Below are 25314 nucleotides of genomic sequence, written 5' to 3'. Positions count from 1 at the left end.
AGCTTTTGGCAACATGGCGAAGATCCCCCGTCATTTCCTAAGTGACCACATATGAAGTCAGAAGGATCTTCAGTCCAGGACAGAAACAGCAGCAGTTAAAAAAACAAGGGTTCTAACCCTTCCTTGAAACCATTAATATAAGGAATATGGGGGCTGCCATTGCCGAATTCCTACTAAATTTACCAATTACCATATCTTGCCATGGTTCTGTCCCAATGGCTTTAATGCTAAATCTACTGACCCAGAGCAAATATGCAGAGAAGACTATTTCTGTCTCAGGAAGTAAAAGAAATATCTTTACAAAGACCCATAAGCCAACTTTCAACTACAAATGTATTTGGGCTGGATTTGGGTTTTAATAAAAGTCATTAAATTAGCTCTAGAAGACTTTATAATGCTTGGGTGACTAGAATATCTTATAAGGCTGAGATATAATCTGGGTTGCAGACAAAGAGCTGCCACTCCTTGTGAGAAACTCGCAAAAGCAAACAAGTCAAAACACGATCTGTAGTAAAGAAGCACATAAAGATACTGATATTTTGCCAGTAGCTGAGATTTATTCCATTTGTCTTTCTGGAAACAGGCATAGATCCGCTGAATGAGTCTTAACTATGCCATACAAGCAGTAACATAAGTCATGCCTTTATTAAAGTCATTGTAAACCCTCACCTTGTAAAAGAACCCATTCAGTTTAAACTAGAAATGAAAGGCATTCAAACATGTGTATGAATATAAAAAAAATATTTACACCTTGTTCCTCTTTTTTATACGTGATCACACTCCCTCTGTTCTCGGCTACATAAGAGCTGGAGAAGGAGAAACAGCAGTACACTGATCTTTCCAGTGAATGGTTGTGCAAGGGGAGGAGATGAGTGAGCAGAAGTCTGATCATTGGTGGAGAGCACACTAAGTTCACAGCACAGCTAGATAACTGACCATGGTGTGTTCTCATGCCTAGTGTAGTACGTTTTTAAAGCGGAGCTCCACCGTAAAAAAAATATTAAAAGCCAGCAGCTACAAATACTGCAGCTGCTGACTTTTAATAAATGGACACTTACCTGTCCTGGAGTCCAGCGACGTCGGCAGCAGAAAACGAGCAATAGCTCGTCACTCTGCTGCCCCCACCACCATCCTCGGTGAGGGAACCAGGAAGCGAAGCATTGCGGTTTCACTGCCCGGTTCCCTACAGCGCATTCGTGAGTCACCCTGTGCCGTGGTTACTGGTCCCCGCTGTTTTCTGGAATCGTGTGTTTCCCAGAACACAACGGGGGGGGGGGGGGTGTTTTTAGTGACACACTACCCGCAGGTCCCCGCAGAGTGGACTCCGGGAAGTGGGTGCAAATACCTGTCTTAGTCAGGTATCTGCACTCCCCTGAAAGGTGCCAAATGTGACCCCGGGAGGTTTCCAATGAGCGGAAGTTCCACTTTAGAGTGGAGCTCCACTTTAAAAAGGAAAACAGAGGAACTGGCAGGAACACCAGGGATTTTACACAAAGGAAGCAAAACAAAAAGAACAGGATATTTTCTCATACAAGTACATGGTGTAGCAATATGTCCAACCTTACCCCAGCTTAACTGCTGTATTTAAAGAGTGGATGTAAACCCAAAAAATCCTCTTTTATTGTTCAGTGAAAATTAACAGACTTCCAGATAAAACCCTGTCTAAATTAAAAGTCCGAAAGCCCCTCTCCTTGCTTTGAGTGACAGGTTATTTACATATCTAGCTTGGACATGTTTAACATATGTTATGTTTATCATAATATGAGGTCATCCACAGGTCATTGTATATTACCATGATGTGTTATGTGGGGGAGGGGTGGATTTCTCACTTTTTATACTGTGGATCACCTAACATATGATAAACATGTCCAAGCTAGATATGTAAATAACCTGTCACTCAAAGCAAGGAGAGAGGCTTTGGGACTTTTAATTTAGACAGGTTTTTATCTGGAAGTCTGTTAATTTTCACTGAACAATAAAAATAGGATTTTTTGTACTCACCGTAAAATCCTTTTCTCTGAAGTCCATGGACGGACACAGCTCCTTAAATCTTGACAAGTGGGTTATGTTCCCTGTTTACAGGAGAGGACTAGGCAGAAACATGTTAAATAGTTAAATACATGTTACATTAACAGAGTTGAACAGCCCCGCCCAGGGGGCGGTCCCTCCAGACATAACCCTCCTCACTGCAGCTTGCAGCCTCAGTTCGTAACAAGCAGTACAAACCTAAAAAGGAGGGGTGGGAGCTGTGTCCGTCCATGGACTTCAGAGAAAAGGATTTTACGGTGAGTACAAAAAATCCTATTTTCTCTTATTGTCCATGGACGGACACAGCTCCTTAAATCTTGACAAGTGGGACGTCCCCAAGCAGTGTCAAAAAACGAGGGGTGGGAAATATATCAGTAAAAACAATTTTAACTTCACCCCAAAACAAGCAGAGCTCCTCAACGGAGGAGGTGCAACTTTAAACAGCCGCCGGCAAAAACTAGCGGCTGAAAAAAAAACCATCATAAGATGCACTCACAGCAACCATGTAAATTCTGGAAAAAGCGTGAACGGACGAGCAAATCGCCGCCTCGCACACCTGTGAGACCGACGCATGATGTCGGGAAAAAAAAAACCCAGGAAGCACCAATTGCCCTGGTCGAAAGTGCCGTGACCGGAAAGGGGGGCCCGCCCTTAGGAGCATAGGCCTGTATGACGGCCTGCCCGATCCACCGAGAAATGGTGGTCGACGAGACCGCCAGGCCCTTTTGTGGACCAGACACCGACACAAAAGAGAGTCAGAAGCTCCGAAATGGAGCCGTAGTAGGCTGGTATACCCGCAAAGCGCGTACCACGCCTAAAGTATGAAAAGGCCGAAACCTCCTTCGGGAGAAGGGAAGGTCGCGGGCGCACCATCACCTAATCCTTATGGGGGATCAAGCATGGCGGCTTGCAAGACAAGACCGCCAACTCAGAAACCCCTCTAACAGAGGTAAAGGCCACTAAAGGGGCCACCTTCTGAGATAGTGTCAAGAGAAAATCTCTCTGATGTTTCCAAAAGGAAGGTTCCTGAAGAACCGAGAGCACCAGAGTCAAAACTCATGGGGGAAGAGATGGGCCAAGAGGGGAAAGTATATGACAAACAAACCCCTTGCACACAAAAAAAAAGGGGACCCACCAGGGAACGGGCCGCAAAAAGGCAACTAAAAGAACACAGCCAAGGCTGAAATCTGCACCCAAACGGTGCTTTAAGCAATTTTTAGATCCAATCCAAGCTTTAAAAACAGCAGGACCCTGGACATTGAAAGTACGCCCGTGGACGTCACTCCATCCCTTCGCACCAAGAGAGGTATGACGGTAGATCCTCCGGAAGAAGACTACGGTGCCCTGTTGAGATGACCGAGTCAGACAGACCCTGGTCACCTAAAGTCTGGCTTCCAATAACCATGTTAAGCAAGTCAGTGACTGTACAACAGGAGGAAGTATGGGACCTTGAGACAGGAACCTCCTGCCCTGGCAATCGCCAGGGTGCCTCCGCTACCAGGCGCCCGATATCAGCGTACCAAGGACGCCGAGATTAATCTGGAGCGATTAGAATCATCGGGATCTCCTCAGCATCCACTCTGTGGAGCGGCCGAGGAAGCAACTACCATGGAGGAATGGCAAAAAATCACCGATACAGACAACACAGGGCCACCAGCGCGACTGACACGTCTGTACAAGATCACTAGACCTGGCCACTAACTGACACCCTTGCGGCGGAGACAAGCTGCCAGGAGATCCATGCCATGTGAGGCTCACCTCCTGCAAGGGAGCCGAAACACCCCAAGCACAAAGACCAGTCGCCCTGGTCCAGCATCTGGCGACTCCAGTAGTCTGCCTGCCGGCATACCTGATGGTAGACTGAAGCCACGGCCGTGGCGTTGTCCGGCTGAAACCAGATTGGTCGACCACAAGGAGAAGCATAGCCTGATCGCCTAAAATAGTAGGACAATGAACAGTAGACAGCACCTGGTATTCCCAGGCGGTCTTCCACCAGGCACTAGCCAGGCCCGACCCTGGGTAGCTACCGAGACCAGACACATTCAAGGAGGTGTGGTCATAGGTCCACGCAAGTCCAGCGACTCAGGGCCGACTGGACCCCCCAGTTTTGTGAACCTCCAGGTTCACAACCCGTGAGCTGGCATTCGTCGTAAACACCGACCACTGGAAGGAAGGAACAACTTCCCGGACCGAAGAGTCGGGAATCTCTGTCACCAACTCAGAGAGACTCTGACTAGGTGGCGCACAGGAATCTAATGATTTCAGAGACAAGAGATTTTTACCACCTGGACAGTAGTTCCACTGGAAAACCAGGGTGTGGAACTGGGCATACAGTACCACCTTGAAGGAGGCTACCCACAGACCCTGAACCAGCAGGCGCCCGGAGAGAAGACCGATTGCGTGATGCCAATACCTTCTCCGCAGACTGAAGAGTCTGCAATTTCTCCAGGGGAAGAAGGACCTTTGCCACTGAGGAGTCTGGATCAACACTAGATACTCCAACGCTGAGTCGGAACCTAGCATGCCCATAATTTGAACCCTGGGTCGCACACATGTAGGGCAGGCTTGCTGCCACTGAGCTACACTTTCTGGCCTAAACGTTTAACATCCACCCGAATCTTCGGAGGGTCTGAATGGGAATAACCCATCCACTAGGTCGGAGACAGAAGCTGCTCTCAGAAGAAAGTCGTCAAAGTAGCCAATGAGGCAAAGCCTCGCTGTCCCAACAAAATTCAAATAAGTGCGAGCTCCTAGCTGAAAACCCATGGTGCTGACGCCAGATCAAAAGGGAGGGCCACAGGCTGACAGAGACCCTTCTCTCATCACGAAGCACAGAAAAAAACACTGTGACATGTGCAAAACGGGACATGCATGTATGCGTCCCTGATGTCCGAGGACGTCAGGACATCCCCCGGATGAAGCGCAGCTACCACCGAACAAATGGATTCCATGCGGAACTACCCGACGTTCACAAAGGTATTTAGGGCCTGAGGCCCATAGAAAACCCCAAAACTCTCGTCCTGCAGGAAAGGTAAAATTACCTTGCAGCTTAGCAAATCCCACACTGCCCAAGGCAGACCGACGTGCCGGGAGGGGAAGACACAAGGACAGAACTTTGTTCTGTGGATAGGAGGAAACCCTATCTAGTACTCCGAAGAGACCACCTCGCAGACCCACTAGTCGGAGAGCAGGGAGGTTTCACTGAATTGTGAACCTGCAAGCCGCCCCTCCCACCTAGAGACAGGGAGGGAAGGCTATATACATTGGCAGGATTTGGGTGCCGGCGTGATCGGCTTATGCACCCAGGGACAGATTAGTCCCCCAGCTGGGCCTTTGACGGCCTGGGAGGGTTGCCCCTAAATAATACACACACATAGTGTGTATGTATATTATGTAGGTGTATGCACACATGTCTTTGGAGGAAACCGGAGTACCCGGAGGAAACCCACACAGACACAGGGAGCGACAATGCAAGCTCCAGGCAGATTGGCGTCAGTGTGCAGATTGGCGTCAGTGTGCAGATTCGAACCAATGACTCTTTTGCTGCCAAGTAATGGAGTTAAGCACTACACCACCGTGTGCATAAAACTATTCTGAAACAGACGCCCTGGATAACAAGGGCGCAGCATTCAATGAAGCATCACAGACCTATATGAGGCCCTGGACCAGCTGGTCCGCTAGGCTAATAACCTCAGGAGAGAGTCGGTGCTCCTCCACTGTCTGGTGCCAAATGCTCACTCTGTGAGTTGTATACAGCACTAGGGGTCAGGACTACTCCAAGATGGCCGCCGAGCGTTCAGAACGCGGCCACAGGAAAAAGGCCAGCACAATGTAAGCTGCGCCATAGCGTGGCTACGACAAAATGGGCGCCAATGGGAGTTTTCAATGTAATTGAAAAATCTCCCAAAAAATAGCGCCAGCGACCACTGAGACCCCAGTGTAGTGGCCACAATAGGCCGCAAGCCAGACCCCAGCATGGTAAACATGGAACGGGTCAGTACTTCGGATCTTCTATCAGTCAGATCCATACAAGTAGGGGTCGCCCGGCGGTGAGGGACTACAAAAGCCCTCAGTGGCTTTTCTCATTCTGCATCTCAGAAATTATCAAAGAAGGGCACAGAAGGAAAAAACCTACACAGCGGTCTGATTTGTGTGATCCAAAAAAGACCGAGCCCTCAGCGGAAACCCAGCTGCACTATGCAGCTTAGGAGAGTCCCTTGCAGCAGTAAAAAGCGCACCCATAAATGCCTTATTCTGCCTTTTTTTTTTTTTTTTTTTTTTAACTAGGTACCTAGTCCATGGCTCCATAACAGAGCATTCCCCAGGGGATAACGGGGGAAGGGGGTACTCTTTTACCGCCCGCCCGCAGTCCACCCCCACCCTGGCACACCAGGACTAACAATAAAAACTCTGTGGGAATCACAGGTGCTAACACCTGCTGCCACCACCAGCATGTGGGGAAGGACCCAGATACTGACTCCAATATTTACATATAGTGTGTATTATAATATGCACACCTGTCCATACAAATAGACAAAAGCTCCTAGAGCCCTATTCAGGGCCTCTCACCCACTTGCTGCGCTGACCAGGGGTAACCAGGGGACTCCCTCAGGAGGAGACTGCACAGCGCTGCCTGTGAGGAAAAGAACCGTGAGGTAACTTTTGCAGGGACCTGTGTTTAAACAGGAAAAGCCTCATAGGGCTGTTTTATTTAAGGATAAGACACAGATACAGCATAAAAAGCAAAACCATTACAGGTGTCACCAATCAGTCAGCGTCTGCTGAAGTATAATCATAAACATCTGTGCTCATCACAGGGCTTTTTACCTCACAGGAAAGCCCAATACAAAAAAGAAAAAACACACAGGCCAGATAACAGTCCCCTCAGGAAGGCCCCCTCCCCCCTGACAGCGGCAATGTTAGCAATGCAGCAAGGGAAAGGAGCAGGGAAGTAAGGGGAAGGGACCCCCGAACCCCAGGAATGCCCAGCTGTACCAACCCACCGAAGCAGGAGGGACTGTACTTACCCGTCCGAGCGAGGACTCGCTGACGCATTCCTGACAGACCTACAACCGCAATGGAGGTAGCTGTCGGCCCGGTCCACTGTGATTGAGGCAACACCACAGCTCAGTCATATGTGGACCTCGGAGCAAAGCTCACCGGCCACCTCAGGAGTCATGAGGTATGGCGTGGCAGACCAAGCCTCTTTGCAAAGGTGTGCCCACGCTTGCTGGTCGGACTGAGTAGACTACAAGGATCTATAATATCCAGCCTGTCTCTCAGCCAACAGTTGAAAGAAGATTCTTCAAGAAAAAGTAAAATAAAATAAAATAAAATTTCTCCTCAGGGCGCTGGGCCCAAAGGGAGCCATACGTCCTTCTCCTTTGCTAGGCAGAACGAAACTGAGGCTGCAAGCTGCAGTGAGGAGGGTTATGTCTGGAGGGACCGCCCCCTGGGCGGGGCTGTTCAACTCTGTTAATGTAACATGTATTTAACTATTTAACATGTTTCTGCCTAGTCCTCTCCTGTAAACAGGGAACATAACCCACTTGTCAAGATTTAAGGAGCTGTGTCCGTCCATGGACAATAAGAGAAAGAGGATTTTTTGGGTTTAACAATAAAACAATAAAAGTGGATTGCTCAGAGCTGGATTAACTCTGTGTGGCAAGACTGGGCACAGATGATAGGAAATCTTATTCTCTACATTGTGACATCAAATTTGGGTTTACATCCACTTTAAGATTAAAAAAAATTGAGACAGATCCCTGTTAAAAAATAAATAAAAAATGGAGACAGATGCTCAGGCTGGGGCGTTCATCTCTCAAAGCATAAGTCCACAATGTAGAAAGCCGGCCACTCAGTGTACTCTTGAAAACAAAATCCTTTATTGGCTACATGTAAAATGACACAGCATCAAAAATGCAATGCATTTTGGCTTATACTTCCTGCCTCATACATATGCTATGAAGAAGGCTGCATAAGATGAAACGCGTTTAATTTTTGATGCAGTCATTTTACATTCAGCCAATAAAGGATTTATTTATCAAGAGTACACCGAGTGGCCAGCTTTATACTGTGGGGGTTATTTACTAAACCTGCAGAGTGCAAAATCTGGTGCAGCTCTGCACAGAATCCAAGCTTCCAAGTTTTATTGACAAAGCTTAATTGAACAAGCTGAAGTTAGAAGCCGATTGGTTACAATACAAAGTTGCACCATTCTAAGTCCACCAGTTTTAGTAAATCTCCCCCACTTTGTACATGGTACAGAAGGCACATATCAGGACTATGAAATGTTGGGTCTACATATTCTTTTCGCTGGTCTTACCTCCTGAAATATACATTTGCAACCTCCCAGTAAAATGCAAAGAGCTGCTTGAGGGTTACAGGAAGATATATAGCTAGCCAATCAGTGGTGCCACTGTAAGGGCAGCTTACAAATCTGATACAGGGCTGTGGACAAGAGGAGAAAGTTACAGATCTGTCCACTCTGTGGTCCAAGACACACGGCACTACTTCTTCCTATAGCAGTGGTATTCAAACTGCGGCCCTTTGCTTGCCTTTATCCGGCCCTTGGGGAACTTCTCCTTCCACAGATGCAAGACACTATTCCTCCCACTGACACCAACAATGAGGTACAATTCCTGTTACGGACATCAAAAACAGGGCACTATTCCTCCCACCGACACCAATCATTGGGGCACTATTCCTCCCACCGACACCAATCATTGGGCCAATATTCCTCCCACCGACACCAATCATTGGGGCACGATTCCTCCCACGACACCAACCATTGGGGCAATATTCCTCCCGACACCAACCATTGGGGCAATATTCCTCCCACCGACACCAATCATTGGGGCAATATTCCTCCCACCGACACCAATCATTGGGGCACTATTCCTCCCACTGACACCAACAATGAGGTACAATTCCTGTTACGGACATCAAAAACAGGGCACTATTCCTCCCACCGACACCAATCATTGGGCCAATATTCCTCCCACCGACACCAATCATTGGGGCACTATTCCTCCCACCGACACCAATCATTGGGGCACGATTCCTCCCACGACACCAACCATTGGGGCAATATTCCTCCCGACACCAACCATTGGGGCAATATTCCTCCCACCGACACCAATCATTGGGGCAATATTCCTCCCACCGACACCAATCATTGGGGCACTATTCCTCCCACTGACACCAACAATGAGGTACAATTCCTGTTACAGACATCAAAAACAGGGCACTATTCCTCCCACCGACACCAATCATTGGGGCACTATTTCTCCCACCGACACAAATCATTGGGCCACTATTCCTCCCACCGACACCAATCATTGGGGCACGATTCCTCCCACGACACCAACCATTGGGGCAATATTCCTCCCGACACCAACCATTGGGGCAATATTCCTCCCACCGACACCAATCATTGGGGCAATATTCCTCCCACCGACACCAATCATTGGGGCACTATTCCTCCCACTGACACCAACAATGAGGTACAATTCCTGTTACAGACATCAAAAACAGGGCACTATTCCTCCCACCGACACCAATCATTGGGGCACTATTTCTCCCACCGACACAAATCATTGGGCCACTATTCCTCCCACGACACCAATCATTGGGGCACTATTCCTCCCACGACACCAATCATTGGGGCACTATTCCTCCCACGACACCAATCATTGGGGCACTATTCCTCCCACGACACCAACCATTGGGGCAATATTCCTCCCACCGACACCAATCATTGGGGCAATATTCCTCCCACCGACACCAATCATTGGGGCACTATTCCTCCCACTGACACCAACAATGAGGTACAATTCCTGTTACAGACATCAAAAACAGGGCACTATTCCTCCCACCGACACCAATCATTGGGGCACTATTTCTCCCACCGACACAAATCATTGGGCCACTATTCCTCCCACGACACCAATCATTGGGGCACTATTCCTCCCACGACACCAATCATTGGGGCACTATTCCTCCCACGACACCAATCATTGGGGCACTATTCCTCCCACGACACCAACCATTGGGGCAATATTCCTCCCGACACCAATCATTGGGGCAATATTCCTCCCACCGACACCAATCATTGGGGCACTATTCCTCCCACAGACACCAACCATTGGGGCAATATTCCTCCCACAGACACCAACCATTGGGGCAATATTCCTCCCACCGACACCAATCATTGGGGCAATATTCCTCCCACCGACACCAATCATTGGGGCAATATTCCTCCCACCGACACCAATCATTGGGGCACTATTCCTCCCACCGACACCAATCACTGGCACACTATTCCTCCCACCGACACCAATCATTGGGGCACTATTCCTTCCACCGACACCAATCATTGGGGCACTATTTCTCCCACCGACACCAATCATTGGGGCACTATTCCTCCCACAGACACCAACCATTGGGGCACTATTCCTTCCACCGACACCAATCATTGGGGCACTATTTCTCCCACCGACACCAATCATTGGGGCACTATTCCTCCCACAGACACCAATCATTGGGACACTATTCCTCCCACGACACCAACCATTGGGGCAATATTCCTCCCGACACCAATCATTGGGGCAATATTCCTCCCACCGACACCAATCATTGGGGCACTATTCCTCCCACAGACACCAACCATTGGGGCAATATTCCTCCCGACACCAATCATTAGGGCAATATTCCTCCCACCGACACCAATCATTGGGGCAATATTCCTCCCACCAACACCAATCATTGGGGCACTATTCCTCCCACCGACACCAATCATTGGGACACTATTCCTCCCACGGACACCAATCATTGGGGCACTATTCCTCCCACCGACACCAATCATTGGGGCACTATTCCTCCCACCGACACCAATCATTGGGGCACTATTCCTTCCACCGACACCAATCATTGGGGCACCATTTCTCCCACCGACACCAATCATTGGGGCACTATTTCTCCCACCGACACCAATCATTGGGGCACTATTCCTCCTACCGACACCAATCATTGGGGCACTATTCCTTCCACCGACACCAATCATGGTGTGCTATTCATTCCACTGACACCAACGATAGGACACTATTCCTCCCGTCGTACCAATGATGAGGCACTATTCCTCCCCCTATTGCCAAATATGAACTATTTCTCCCACCGTCGCCAAGACAATTTCTACTTTTACAGTCCGGCCCCCCTCAAGTTTAGAGGACAGTAAACTGGCCCTTTATTTACAACGTTTGGAGACTTCTGGCCTACAGCATCAAATGATACGAGTTTGTTTTTGCCAAAGATTTTCAGTTCTTGCATGAATAGTCAATAAAGCCAAGTAGGACAAGAATCTAGGGGGAAGGGGATGATGAATGATGAAGAAGGAATAGAAATATTTTAGCAACATCCACCCAATATAATTATTTATTTAAAAAAACACATAAGCGCCCCCCCCCCCCCCCCCCCCCTCCAAAAAATAAGATGTACGTTAAAGAAATGCAATAATTCTTACCTCAATGCATGGATGCAATATATACAGCGAGGCATATTCTTCCGATCGTAAATGTCTGTAGTCTCCGGATAAAAAATCTACATGACAATTTACAATAAGATCAATTAACTGGAAGGCAAAACATACAAGCCAAACTGATTCTTTTAAATAATACCCTAGCATACCTTTGGAAGGCCAATCTCGGACATCGCATTGAGCCATTGAATCACATTGTCTGTGTGTCGGAAGTGAAGACCAGTAGCCTGCAGCAAAAGAAAAAAGGCACACTTAGGAACACAATTACATTCCTCTATGGCAACCTGGTTTAATAGCTGACTGACAAAGAACGTATGAATGGATATTATAAATACATCTGACCAAGCTGAGAAAATAAATCATATTTTATATATGAATTTACCATCGTAATTTTGTGCCATTTCCAAACTAATCAAACAGTTACATTTAGGAAGTGGCCAAAGCTCTTTCAAGGTAAAAACTTAAATCTTCAAAGGATGTGTATACCAAAATAGTAACAGTAATATCCGTGCAAAGTGGGAACCTTTTAGGCAGCGTTTTTAGATTAAAATGACCTCCCCACCAAATTACGCCATAAATATCTCTTAACTTCTGAGAGCCTTTCACTCAGATGTAGCTAGATGTCTGCATCCATAAACCTCAGACATGAAATATGAACAAAGCATATCCCTCTATAGTGTGTACTTGTCTCAATTAAGAGCACATAGGGCCAGATTCACAAAGAATTGCCCTGGCGCAGCGCATCAGATACGCTACGCCGCCATATCTTACCTGGCAGAATTTTGAATCCAGGAAGATTTTGCGCCGTAAGTTACGGCGGCGTAGTGTATTTCTCGGTGCGTATTTCAAATTGGGCGGGGAGGGGGCGTGATTCATTTAAATGAAGTGCGTCCCCGCGCCGATTGAAATGTGCATGCTCCGTTTCGAAATTTCCCGCCGTGCTTTGCGCGAAATGACGTCGCACCGACGTCATTTTTTGAACGTAGACGTGAGTTACGTCCTTTCCTATTCACGGACGACTTACACCAAAAAAATAAAATTCAAAATTCGACGCGGGAACGAAGGCCATACTTTAACATGGCAAATCAATCTATACGCCACGAAATAGCAGCTTTGACTATACGCCGGGAAAAGCCGACTAGCGACGACGTAAGAGAATGCGACGGCCGCGCGTACCTTCGTTGATCGACGGAAAAAGCTAATTAGCATACCCGACGCGGAAAACGACGCAAACTCCACCCAGCGGGCGCCGAAGTATTACACCTACGATCCGAAGGTGTACAAAGCCGTACGCCTGTCGGATCGAAGCCAGAAGCCGTCGTATCTTGGTTTGAGGATTCAAACTAAAGATACGACGCGGCAAATTTGAAAGTATGCCGGTGTAGCCGGCGTACTCTCACTGTGAATCTGGCCCTAAGTGTCATTTCTGTCTGCTGCTTCATTACTCTATCAGCATCAATCACTTCTGCCAAATTTTCCTGACACCAAGAGAAAAATGGTGACAGGGGAGAGGCCTCCAGCCGATTGACAGCCTCAGCTCTGTTCCTATGTGCTGCGTGGATGCAATCAGCTCCAATCAGCTCTCTGAGCTCTGCATTGTGCAACTTCAGCTCTCCATCCCCTTTTCTCTGAACGCTCAGACAAGCTTTAAAATTTAGCACTTTGAATGAATGAAGAGCTGCAGATAGACCGGTACAACTTATGTAGAAGGATTTGTTTCATTTCTGTGTATCACCTGAGGCCAGTCACTTCACCAGGCAAATGTAAGGGTTTACAACCACTTTAAAGTTCCACTGTTGTATGTTATCCCAAAACATGTTTGAACAGGGCATCCTTTATCTACACATCTGCTGAGTTTTTATTTGTATGCAAAAGGGTAATCTAATACTTTCATACTGTCCTACCACACTAGAAACACTTCCAACCCTATTTTTAGTATATCACACGGAAAGAAAAAATTTGGTTATACAACTCACCCATTTATGATCACAGTAGGTAAACAGTGATCACCTTCACAAAATACTATTCTTACATTACAGGGCCATTCTCTGTGCAGATATTCGAAAATGTATGCGATACGTCCCTCAGTATCAGAATACTTACACGATATCTGGTCTGTTCACGATCATAGATTTTCTTCAGGGACACAACTTTTGGGCTAAAGAAGTTTCCGAGTTTTGCCAGGTAGACTCCATTTCTGAGGCCTTCTTCAAGTTCTGTAGTAACAGGTAGGTCCTCCACCAAGCAGGCTTCCATCCATCTGGAAGACATGACCAGAAATCCATAAGAATACAATTATGAAAAATTATTAAAAAAAAAAAAAAATAGGTGATCCTATTACCGGTAGTTTGAATTCAAAAGCATTTTTAGAATAAAGCAACTTACAAGATGGAACAAACTGACCCCAGCCAAATTATAGTTCCGCAACATATACTGATCATACATTAGTGTTCATTTTTGGTCTTTACAGTGGTGTACTTATCTGCTCTGCTATTCAGATCCAGGTATTTCATTTTTATCCCATTCGGTTTTCACCTATCTTCCCAGTGCCTAGTGAACTATTTACTAAAATCTATAGGACCCAGACCCAACTACGAAAGGGAGGGAAGGAATTTGCAGGAGGACACTGAATAAGGTGAAAACTCATTTCACAGTCTCCAAACCGCAGGTTAGGTGGAGGTGATGTAAAAAAAGGTATATCACTCCATATCCAAGTCAATAAACTCATCCAGTATATTCACACACACACACACTATTGTCATGAACTGTAATGGCTTCCCAGTCTTAGTCCGTAGGGTTCAGTATTGAGTTGGCCCACCCTTTGCTGCTATAACAGCTTCACCTTTTCTGGGAAGGCTGTCTACAAGGTTTAGGAGTGTGTCTATGGGAATGTTTGACCATTCTTCCAGAAGCGCATCTGTGAGGTCAGGTACTGATGTTGGACAAGAAGGCCTGGCTCGCAGTCTCCACTCTAATTCATCCCAAAGGTGTTCTATCCAGCTGAGGTCAGGAATGGGCCATCCTCTAACTGTTCCCACAAAGTTGGGAGCATGAAAAATTCCCCAAATTTCCTGGTATGCCGATGCCTTAAGAGTTCCCTTCACTGGAACTAAAGGGCCAAGCCCAACCCCTGAAAAACAACCCCACACCATAATCCCCCCTCCACCAAATGGACCAGTGCACAAAGCAAGGTCCATAAAGACACGGATGAGCGCGCTAGTGGGCGGAGGATCTTGACTGACCTGCACAGAGTCCTGAACTCAACCCGATAGAATATCTTTGGGATGAATTATAGTGCAGACTGCGAGCCAGGCCTTCTTGTCCAACATTAGTGCCTGACCTCACAAATGTGCTTCTGGAAGAATGGTCAAATATTCCCATAGACACTCCTAAACATTGTGGACGGCCTTCCCAGAATAGTTGAAGCCGTTATAGCTGCAAAGGGTGGTCCAACTCAATATTGAACGCTACGGAATAAGACTGGGATGCCATTAAAGTTAATGTGCGTGTAAAGGCAGGTGTCACAATACTTTTGACAATATAGTGTACACACACACATATATATATATATATATATATAGATAGATAGATAGATATACTCAAGTATAAGCTGAGGTACCTAATTTTACCACAAAAAAAAAACTGTGAAAATGTATTGACTCAAGTATAAGCCTGTCATAAGAATGCAACAGCTACTGTAAGCTGAAAAAAAAAAGAGGGTCAACAATGTCCATTTGCAGCTTCACTGTGCCCATTTGCATGCCTCACTGTGCCCATTGCAACCTCACGGTGTTCAACCTCACTGTGCCCATTGCAACCTCCCTGTGCCCGAGTCAGTATACCTGAAATTCTTGACAGTCGCGGTTTCCTCCTGGTCCCGTTCGGTGATAGGCGTTTTCCAGAAGCCCATCACGAACCTCCTTCCCAGCAGATACCATGTTCAGTGTTCCGCAAATCACGGACGTCCTTTCCACCTCCGACAAGAGAAGGTCCGTGATAGGCGGAACACTGAACACAGTGTCTGCTGGGAAAAGCCTATCATGGAAGGGACCAGGAGAAGGCCATGACTTTTAAACAATGGACGTTCGTAGCCTGTCAAGAATTTCAGGTACACAGACTCTAGCATAACCCGAGGGGGGCATTTTCAGCCTTAAAAAAAGGGCTCAAAAACTTGGCTTATACTCGAGTATATACGGTATATATATATATATATATATATATATATATATATATATATATATATATATATATATATATATATATATATATATATATATATATATATATACATACATACACACACACACATACAAACTGTTGGCGCTATATAAATTCTGTATAACAACAATAATTAATAATAATAAGTATACACTAGTAGAATTTCGTTGGACATTTTTCATTGTAAGAACATTAATTTGTGTTTGAAATCATTAATCGGGTCAAATCGAACGCTTGTTTTTAGTCAGAGATGAGACAATTCAAAGGAGCAGGAAGGAAAATTTTCTAACAGTATGTCATTTTCATTTAGTTAAGTCCATTTATTCAAAAATTGATTGTTAACCCCTTCCCGACCGCCGCATGTACATATACGTCGGCAGAATGGCACGTACAGGCACATTGGCGTACCTGTACGTCCCTGCCTAGACGTGTGTCGGGGGTCCGATCGGGACCCCCCCCCGCGACTTGCGGCGGTCGGGTCCCCTCGGGGAGCGATCCGGGACGACGGCGCGGCTATTTGTTTATAGCCGATCCGTCGCGATCGCTCCCCGGAGCTGAAGAACGGGGAGAGCCGTGTGTAAACACGGCTTCCCCGTGCTTCACTATGGCGCTGCATCGATCGAGTGATCCCTTATATAGGGAGACTCGATCGATGACGTCATTCCTACAGCCACACCCCCCTACAGTTGTAAACACACACACAGTGTACACCAAATCCTACAGCGCCACCTGTGGTTAACTCCCAAACTGCAACTGTCATTTTCACAATAAAGAATGCAATTTAAATGCATTTTTTTCTGTGAAAATGCCAAAAATCCCAAAAATGTGTCAAAATTGTCCGAAGTGTCCGCCATAATGTCGCAGTCACGAAAAAAATCGCTGATCGCCGCCATTAGTAGTAAAAAAAAAAATTAATAAAAATGCAATAAAACTATCCCCTATTTTGTAAACGCTATAATTTTTGCGCAAACCAATCTATAAACGCTTATTGCGATTTTTTTTTATACCAAAAATAGGTACAAGAATACTTATCGCCCTAAACTGAGGAAATTTTTTTTTTTTATATATATGTTTTTGGGGGATATTTATTATAGCAAAAAGTAAAAAATATTGAATTTTTTTCAAAATTGTTGCTCTATTTTTGTTTATAGCGCAAAAAATAAAAACCGCCAAGGTGATCAAATACCACCAAAAGAAAGCTCTATTTGTGGGGAAAAAAGGACGCCAATTTTGTTTGGGAGCCACGTCGCACGACCGCGCAATTGTCTGTTAAAGCGACGCAGTCCCAAACTGTAAAAACACCTTGGGTCTTTAGGCAGCAATATGGTCCGGGGCTTAAGTGGTTAAAAGCAAATTAAATGTACCTTGAATATTCATATGATTTTTTGTTTAAAATTCCACTAGTGTATACCCAGCTTTAGAGAAGACACTCCAATACAATTTTAGCAACTGTGTTTCGATATAGCCATACAGATGCTTTAAATTCCCAATACAAAAAAAACTCCTGGCAGTCAACTTTGTCTTAATAAAAAGATTTTCACAGGTGCAAGCTATTTATAGATGACTTTGTACTGCCATGATTCTATATTTAGCTTTCAAGGTTAGTGGCCTTTTTTGCAGCCTAGCGATGGAGTAAATAAAGCCTGAAAGTGTTTTTTTAAGTATCATTGCAAACCTAAGGAGTGGCACCATAAAGAGACTCAAATCCTGGCTTCACAAATATACAATGGGCAAAACGATCATAAAAATAACAAATATATTTTTAATAAATATGAACCCAATCAGTAAAGATAATAACTGCAGACCTTTTTAAAGCAGGGCTCCGCTAAAAAAAAAAATATTAAAAGCCAGCAGCTACAAATACTGCAGCTGCTGACTTTTAATATTGGGACACTTACCTGTCCTGGAGTCCAGCGCCGTCTGTGGCAGAGGACGAGCGATCGCTCGTCACTCTGCACCCCCCCCCCGCCATCCTCGGTGAGAGAACCAGGAAGTGAAGCGCTCTGGCTTCACTGCCCAGTTCCCTACGGCGCATTCGCGAGTCACGCTACGCCTGCCGATTGGCTTCCGCTGTGTACTGGAAGCGGAGTGTTCCCAGAACACAACGGGGGAGACAACGGGAGGTAACGTCATGCCCGCAGTCTGCCCGAGACTGTGTGGCCGGAAGTGGGTGCAAATACCTGTCTTTAGACAGGTATCTGCACCCCCCCTCCCCCTGAAAGGTGTCAAATGTGACACCGGGGGGGGGGGGGGGGTTCCGATCAGTGGGAGTTCCACTTTAGGGTGGAGCTCCGCTTTAAGTATACTTAAAGCGGAGCTCCACTCAAAAAGGAGAAGCTCCTCTTGTCTGCCCCCCCCTCCGCTGCCACATGTGCCACCTTATGTGTGTGTGTGGGGGTGGGGGGGGTTGGAGTTGGTACCTGGTTTTGACATAACTTGCTTCTAAGCATGCACATTTTTTTCCCCCCGTCGTTAAAGCCTACACACGACCATTTTCCACGACGTGAACAACGTAGAGAAAAAAATAGAGCAATTTTTAATGGCCATTTTTAACTTCGCAAAAAATGCTCTGGAGCCCACACACAATCGTTTTGAATGACCAATTACAAAAATTGCATTTTCTCGTCATGAAAAACAGTCGTGTGTACGCGGCATAAAACATTCCGCACAGCACTCTTAAATAATAAAAAATTGGAAAAACCATAACACAACTGCATTTCCATCAAGAGAAGGCCATCTACAAGGATTCCAGGCAGCTTACACAGCAAGAAGATGGCGCTATCCATGCGTAAGGCAACTATACCCTGGACACTTCATATATGTCACCCCAAGAAAACCACTGCAAAAAGAAAGCCCACAAAAGGTACATCTCAACTAAAATTTACCAAAAAGGTATATGGTGGATACAAAAATAGCAAACAGAGGCAAATCTGCTTCGGTCCACAAGACCAGGGACTGGGACAGAGGCTCACCTTACAGTAGAAAAAAAACCTACAGACATACACAAAGCTATATTGTTAAGGTTTAAAGCCATGAATACGATGCTTTAGAATAACCCATTCAAGTCCAAAGTTCAGTCCAATTGAAAATCAGTGGCAATATTTGAAAAACTGAAAGAGCAATTCTTCTAAAAGGAATGGCCTTAATTTTGCTTGATCTAGATATACAAAGTGGGTAGAGACTAATCACAAAAGATCTGCTATTACTGCAGCCAAAAGTATTGAGTTGGGGTGCAACCAAATGTTTTTTTTTTATTGTACCCTTACCCGTTGGCGCAAATATGCGTCCTTGCCACTGAGCGGGCACATATCTCAATCTCACCTTCACTGAGAAGCCTTCACTGGTTGCCAGTAAAAGACAGAATTGCTTTTAAAGCACTCTGTCTGACGCATAAGTGTATTCAAGGAAATGCCCCCCAATATCTATGCGAAAAACTAAAAGCTCACAACCCCAATCGCGTTCTGCGATCCACCAACCAAAATCTACTCCAGATACCCAAAGCCAGATTCAAGTCCAAAGGAGAAAGAAGATTTGCGGTCCAAGGTCCCAGACTATGGAACGCTTTACCAACCAGCATTCGGTTGGAGGAGAACCACTTGGCCTTTAGAAGAAAGATCAAAACCCATCTCTTTTGATGACAAAGGAGAAATGGACAACGAGCGCCCAGAGGCGATTTAGTTCGCATGTGCTGCGCTAAATACGTTTTTCACTCACTCACTCATATCTGCGTGCTCCCGGCACAAAGACCAGCGGCTAACAGAAACCTCCCGACTGCTGCTTGCGATGCAGTTTTCCGATCACGTGACCGTCGTGACAGCCAATTATGGTGGTCACAAGGCCAAAAGCCCCGCACCAGCCTCCCAACATTTTAAAGCCCTTAAAGGGGTGCCATGGAGTTAAAGCTTGAATTTCACGATAAGCAAATATCATCTAAATACAACAGTCATGTGTATTCTTCCATGAATCTTGTTGTGCTGTGCATTTCTTCCAAATCTGTATAGTAATCCAGCTGCTTCCTGTAAAATAGACCGGTCACTGCTGCTCTCTGTGCAGGGTGGCTGGTCTGGTCTCCGCCCCCTCCTGTAGTTTTCTGTAGTGGGTGGAACCTGCTGGGCCCATCTTACAGCTCTGCTCGCTGCACAGGCTATCCGAGTTTATAACGACATTGGGTGCACACAAAAGTAGATTTATATACTTCGTTACTCAGTATACATACACATCGCTGTAGGGAAGCCACTATTTCGGAATCATGGTTGAGGTTACAAACATATACATTTTTCAAGCCGACAACTCTCTTTCATGTAAAAGTAATTTGAGCAGCTGGGCAGCTGCTGGACTACTTTTACATGTGATGGAAGGGAGTCCGACCCCCCTTCTGCCACTGCCTTTACCACACTCTACCGAGTAATTGGAAAGCCCAGTAACGATGAGGCCTTCCTCACAGTGAAAGGAACTAAAATTGTTCCTCCTACTGTGATGTCAGAATCTGAAAGCGATGACTATTTCATCACCTCTGGTTCTGAGGCTTTGTTTATTGGCGACATAGAGGCCAGTGAAGCAGCCAATCAGACCGATCTGTGTCTGATCGGCTGCATTGGAGCCCAAAGGAGAAATGGAGGTCCAATAGACCCCCCATCTCTCCATAAACCATACCTGCCACTGATATTGCTGTCACAAAATATGTTTACATTCCTTTTGACAACAATAAAAGTGATCAAAAAATGTTTTTCTAAAGAAACAGTTTTCAAAAAAAATAATAGTAACAATATTTGTTTAACAACGCCCCTATCCACCCATGCTCACACGCAGTGGCCAACACACACACACGTCGGTCCCGCACACATATGTAAACAGCAATCGCACCACACATCTGAGATATCACCGTGATCATCAGAGCCGGAGCAATAATACTAGCACCAGGCCTGCTGTGCAAATCTAAACTGCATTCTAAAAGGCATTTAAAGCATCACCTATGGATAATTTAAAGTACCGTAGTTTGTCACCATTCCATGAGCAATTTTACAGTGTAAAATGTTTGGTATCCATTTACTAGGTGTAACATTGTATTATATAGTGTTTGCGTTCACTAAAATTAATGTTTTTTCCCCAAAAAAAATGCATTTGAAAAACCGCTGCGCAAATACTGTGTGACATAAAAAATTGCAACGCCCACCATTTTATTCTCTAGGGCCTTTGCTTTAAACAAAAATATATATATAATTTTTGGTGGCTCAAAGTAATTTTCTAGCAACACAGAGCTGTAAAAATCTGCAAATGTGTATCTGAGAAATGGTTTCTAGTATTACCACGGATGTGTCTCTGGGTATAACCTTTTAATATACACAAATAAATATGTAGTTGTTGGGCATTTTTTTTTTTTTTGCTTTTAGAAAAGTTTAACCAAAAAAACATGTGAACACCATGAAATCAGCCAGAAATTACCCTGTATGGCTTTGTGTATTACAGCAATAACACGAACAGCCAACTAAATAAATAGTAACTGAAATTCAATGAGGAAGGGATGACTAATGCCAAACGATATGACATGTTACTTACTCATCAAAACTGGCAAGCTTCTGGACCGTCATTCATGAGTCAATGAAGGATGAAATAAGGATGATTTTATTTTATTTTTTTAATTCGTAGATGAACTTCAGGCTATCTATTTGACGGATAAAAGGAACAAAATCTGCCAACAGGAGACATGAAATGCAAACAATCTACATGCAGCACTTTCAGATCTTCACATAGTGGAACAAATGCTGCCTGTAATTGGCATGGTGGAGATGGCCAAAATGCAGATTTTTAAAAGGAAAGCTAGCCTAGTATTGAAACAAAGACTGTATACTAAATTTGTTGAATATATATATATATATATATTATACACATACATACACACATACATACACACATATATATATATATATATATATATATATACACACACATACAGGGCTCAAAATTTCAAGCCCTGAGCTTCTAGCCAGGCCTCAAGTGTTACTCGCCACCAGTTGCCTCACCTAACCCATACACTGCCCCGCCCCGCCCCTAAAAACGCCCTTGTAGATTATCTCTTGGAATGACACTGTTAAATGTTTTATGCCGAATCAAGTTACACAATTAAATATTACCAACAACAACTTTAACAAAATGGGACAGGGCACTGAGGCAGACCAGAGGGACAGGGCACTGGGGCAAACCAGAAGGACATGGCACTGGGGCAAACCAGAGGGACATGGCACTGGGGCAAACCAGAGGGACATGGCACTGGGGCAAACCAGAGGGACATGGCACTGGGGCAAACCAGAGGGACATGGCACTGGGGCAAACCAGAGGGACATGGCACTGGGGCAAACCAGAGGGACATGGCACTGGGGCAAACCAGAGGGACATGGCACTGGGGCAAACCAGAGGGACATGGCACTGGGGCAAACCAGAAGGACATGGCACTGGGGCAAACCAGAAGGACATGGCACTGGGGCAAACCAGAGGGACAGGGCACTGGGGCAAACCAGAGGGACATGGCACTGGGGCAAACCAGAGGGACATGGCACTGGGGCAAACCAGAGGGACATGGCACTGGGGCAAACCAGAGGGACATGGCACTGGGGCAAACCAGAGGGACATGGCACTGGGTCAAACCAGAGGGACATGGCACTGGGTCAAACCAGAAGGACATGGCACTGGGGCAAACCAGAAGGACATGGCACTGGGGCAAACCAGAGGGACATGGCACTGGGGCAAACCAGAGGGACATGGCACTGGGGCAAACCAGAGGGACATGGCACTAGGGCAAACCAGAGGGACATGGGACTTTTTTACTTCTGCAAATATTGCTCTCCTTCTTATGTACAAGACTCCCTCCTCCTCCTCTGCCTTCTCTCTAGAACCAGGTCTTTTCCCCCCATTCTCTTGATGTCTCCTCTGCAACCCCCATCCATCCTCCTCCTCCTCCTCTCTCTCTCTCTCCTATTCTACCCACTCTCATAATCAGGAGCCCCTGTGTGCGGCTCCACACTTGCATGTCCCCACTTCCCCCTTTCATTGTCGGGCAGTGAGGAGAGGAGCTGCAGCACAGCGGGAGGGAGTACATTCCAGCACCGAGTTTCACACACCTGCATAGCCAATGACACCACAACACAGCGCACACTGACACCGCACAGCATACTGCCGCTCTCTTGTCAGGGCAACTCTTGGTGAGCGCTGTGCTGCACTGCCTACCTGGGACACCCAGAGTGGTGATAATCACAGTCCTCCAGCTCACTTGTTCCTTCCTGCTCTCTGCTCTCCAGCTACATTGGCCAGGTTGGGAAGCCAGGCTCAGAGAGGTCATACTATCAGGTCCCATGGCTTAACAAGAATTGTAAGGAGAGCACCTGTGTACTGCTCTGCATGTGTGCGGCTCACCCGACTACTTTTCCTGGGCATGCACCTTTCCTCTTCGGCCGCCAATCTCATCTGGACTCTAAGTGTAGGCACAGATTGGAGGGAGATTGTCATGCAGCCCTGTCATCACTCGCCCCCAGCTTAAATCCGCCAAATGCTAGCAGGCGAGTGGAAATTTTGAGGGCTGTGTATATATATATATTACATACACACCGTATTTATCGGCGTATAACACGCACCCTAACTTTAAGAGGGCGGTTTCAGGGGGAAAAAACTTTCCACACCCCCCTGTGTATAACACGTAGGTTTACCCTCTATTTTCAGGGTAAAAAAAGTAAGAGTGTTATACGCCAATAAATACAGTATATACGCACATATACAGACACACACATACACACAGTATATAAATAATTTTAGGGATGAGATGGTGCTGGTTCCTAGTATTGTCACAAGTACTCGTGGGGGAAACCCGCATCCAATTCGCATAGGTGTGAACCCAGCCTCAGGGTCTTTGACTTCTCTGTAAAATCCTTTTTGTGGAGTACAATACAGGACATGGTCTCCTTTAAATCTTGAGAAAGAATCCGAAGTTTGGATGGAGTGGCAGGAAGGTAAACTTGCACGGCTGCACCACATCTAAACAATGTAGACACCTCTCTGGGGTATGTAGATAGTGGTGCACGCTATGCTATGGCCGCAGCAGGCCCTTTAAAGTGTCAGCCCTCCAACACATTACTCCAGGCCTAAGGTACCCTCGCTGCCCACCTCACATTGCCAAGGGCCCGGTGTCCGGAGACAACACCAGGCTTTTATACTAACGTGAGACTTTTATCACCCTTCATTTGTACATACAGCAGAGTAATAGCAGATTTATGACCCGTACACACGATCCGAAAATCAGACGACAGATGGTTTGACTTCTTTCGCTTGATAGTCGCAAGTAGAAATTGAATAGGTTACTAAAGTTACTAAAATTCTCGTACGACAGAAAAAATAAATAAAAATCGGAAGTGATGTCATGTGTAACGTATTTGTATTGTGTTTTTGGACGACAACTGTACTGACTTAACGAAAGTCGTACGATCTGGTATTGTACGAGGAACATTTTCGTGCATGTCAGATCGAATAATATCGGATGAATTGTCGTGAACGGCTATCCAAAGCTCTGCATTAACGATCCGATTATAATATGATCGCGTCGAAAGTGGTATTTTTCGTCCGATATTCGGATCGTGTGTATAGGCAATCATAGTTAGCTTCGGATGACATTTTAAACATGTTTATCTCTTCAATAAGTTGATAATTTTTCCCTAATCAGCCATTTCACTCAAGGGTGTTTCCCTATCCCGCACGTTCGATAAAAGAGCAGTGTGAATAATAAAAAAAAAAAAAAAAAAAAAACTCAGCAGATGTTGCTGTGGAAACCAGGCCAGTTGTGCAGACTGGTCCTCTGCCAAGAGCAGATTCTTGGTATAAGACGGGCACAGAGCTGCCAGCCATCTCAGGAATGGTAGTCCGCCAAATTGATCAAATGGAAAAGATGTCGAATATTGCTTAGATCTACACAAGGAAGGCTATAAGAATTAAAACAGTCCCATATCTAGGAGGAAATCTTTGCATAGCAGAAATATATAAAATAGAAAGATTGTCATCTGTAAACAGGCCACAGATTAAGCAGGGTTTATTCAATTAACCACTTCAGCCCCGGAAGGTTTTACCCCCTTAAAGCGGAGGTTCACCCTAAAACAATTATATACCATTCCAACCAGCATACTGCCGACATGTACAGTATTCTGTTTTTTGTTTTTTTTCGCTGTACATACTGTTTTATCGTTCTTTTTCTTTTCAGACTCCCGCGGGGAATAGGCGTTCCTATGAAGAGGTGTAGATGATTGATGTGCGGCTAAGGCGCGTCACGCGTTCCGAAAATAGCCGGACTGGGACTCGGCTCTATACGGTGCCTGCGCACAGACTAGAAGCTGACTGCGCAGGCGCCGTATATAGCAGAGTCCCAGTCCAGCTATTTTGGAATGCGTGACGCGCCTTAGCCGCACGTCAATCATCTACGCCTCTTCATAGGAAAGCCTATTCCCCGCGGGAGTCTGAAAAGAAAAAGAACGATAAAACAGTATGTACAACGAAAAAAA

The 25314-nt window shown here is 45.8% G+C and overlaps 1 protein-coding gene across 1 annotated transcript in view; it reads right to left on the bottom strand.

The window, feature by feature from the left end:
- The window catches only part of IQGAP1 (IQ motif containing GTPase activating protein 1), a 260699-nt gene that overhangs the window by 120380 nt on the left and 115005 nt on the right, over positions 1–25314 (bottom strand). Inside the window, exons 3-5 of the mRNA XM_040342541.1 lie at positions 13667–13823; positions 11713–11790; positions 11549–11625 (exon numbers count right to left, since the gene is read on the bottom strand). Of these exons, the coding sequence (XP_040198475.1) occupies positions 11549–11625; positions 11713–11790; positions 13667–13823 (312 nt within the window). The remainder of the gene's footprint in view (positions 1–11548; positions 11626–11712; positions 11791–13666; positions 13824–25314) is intronic.

This window comes from Rana temporaria, chromosome 3, assembly GCF_905171775.1.
Source record: "Rana temporaria chromosome 3, aRanTem1.1, whole genome shotgun sequence".
Classification (NCBI taxonomy): domain Eukaryota; kingdom Metazoa; phylum Chordata; class Amphibia; order Anura; family Ranidae; genus Rana; species Rana temporaria.
This window is presented reverse-complemented; position numbering and strand designations above follow the sequence as displayed.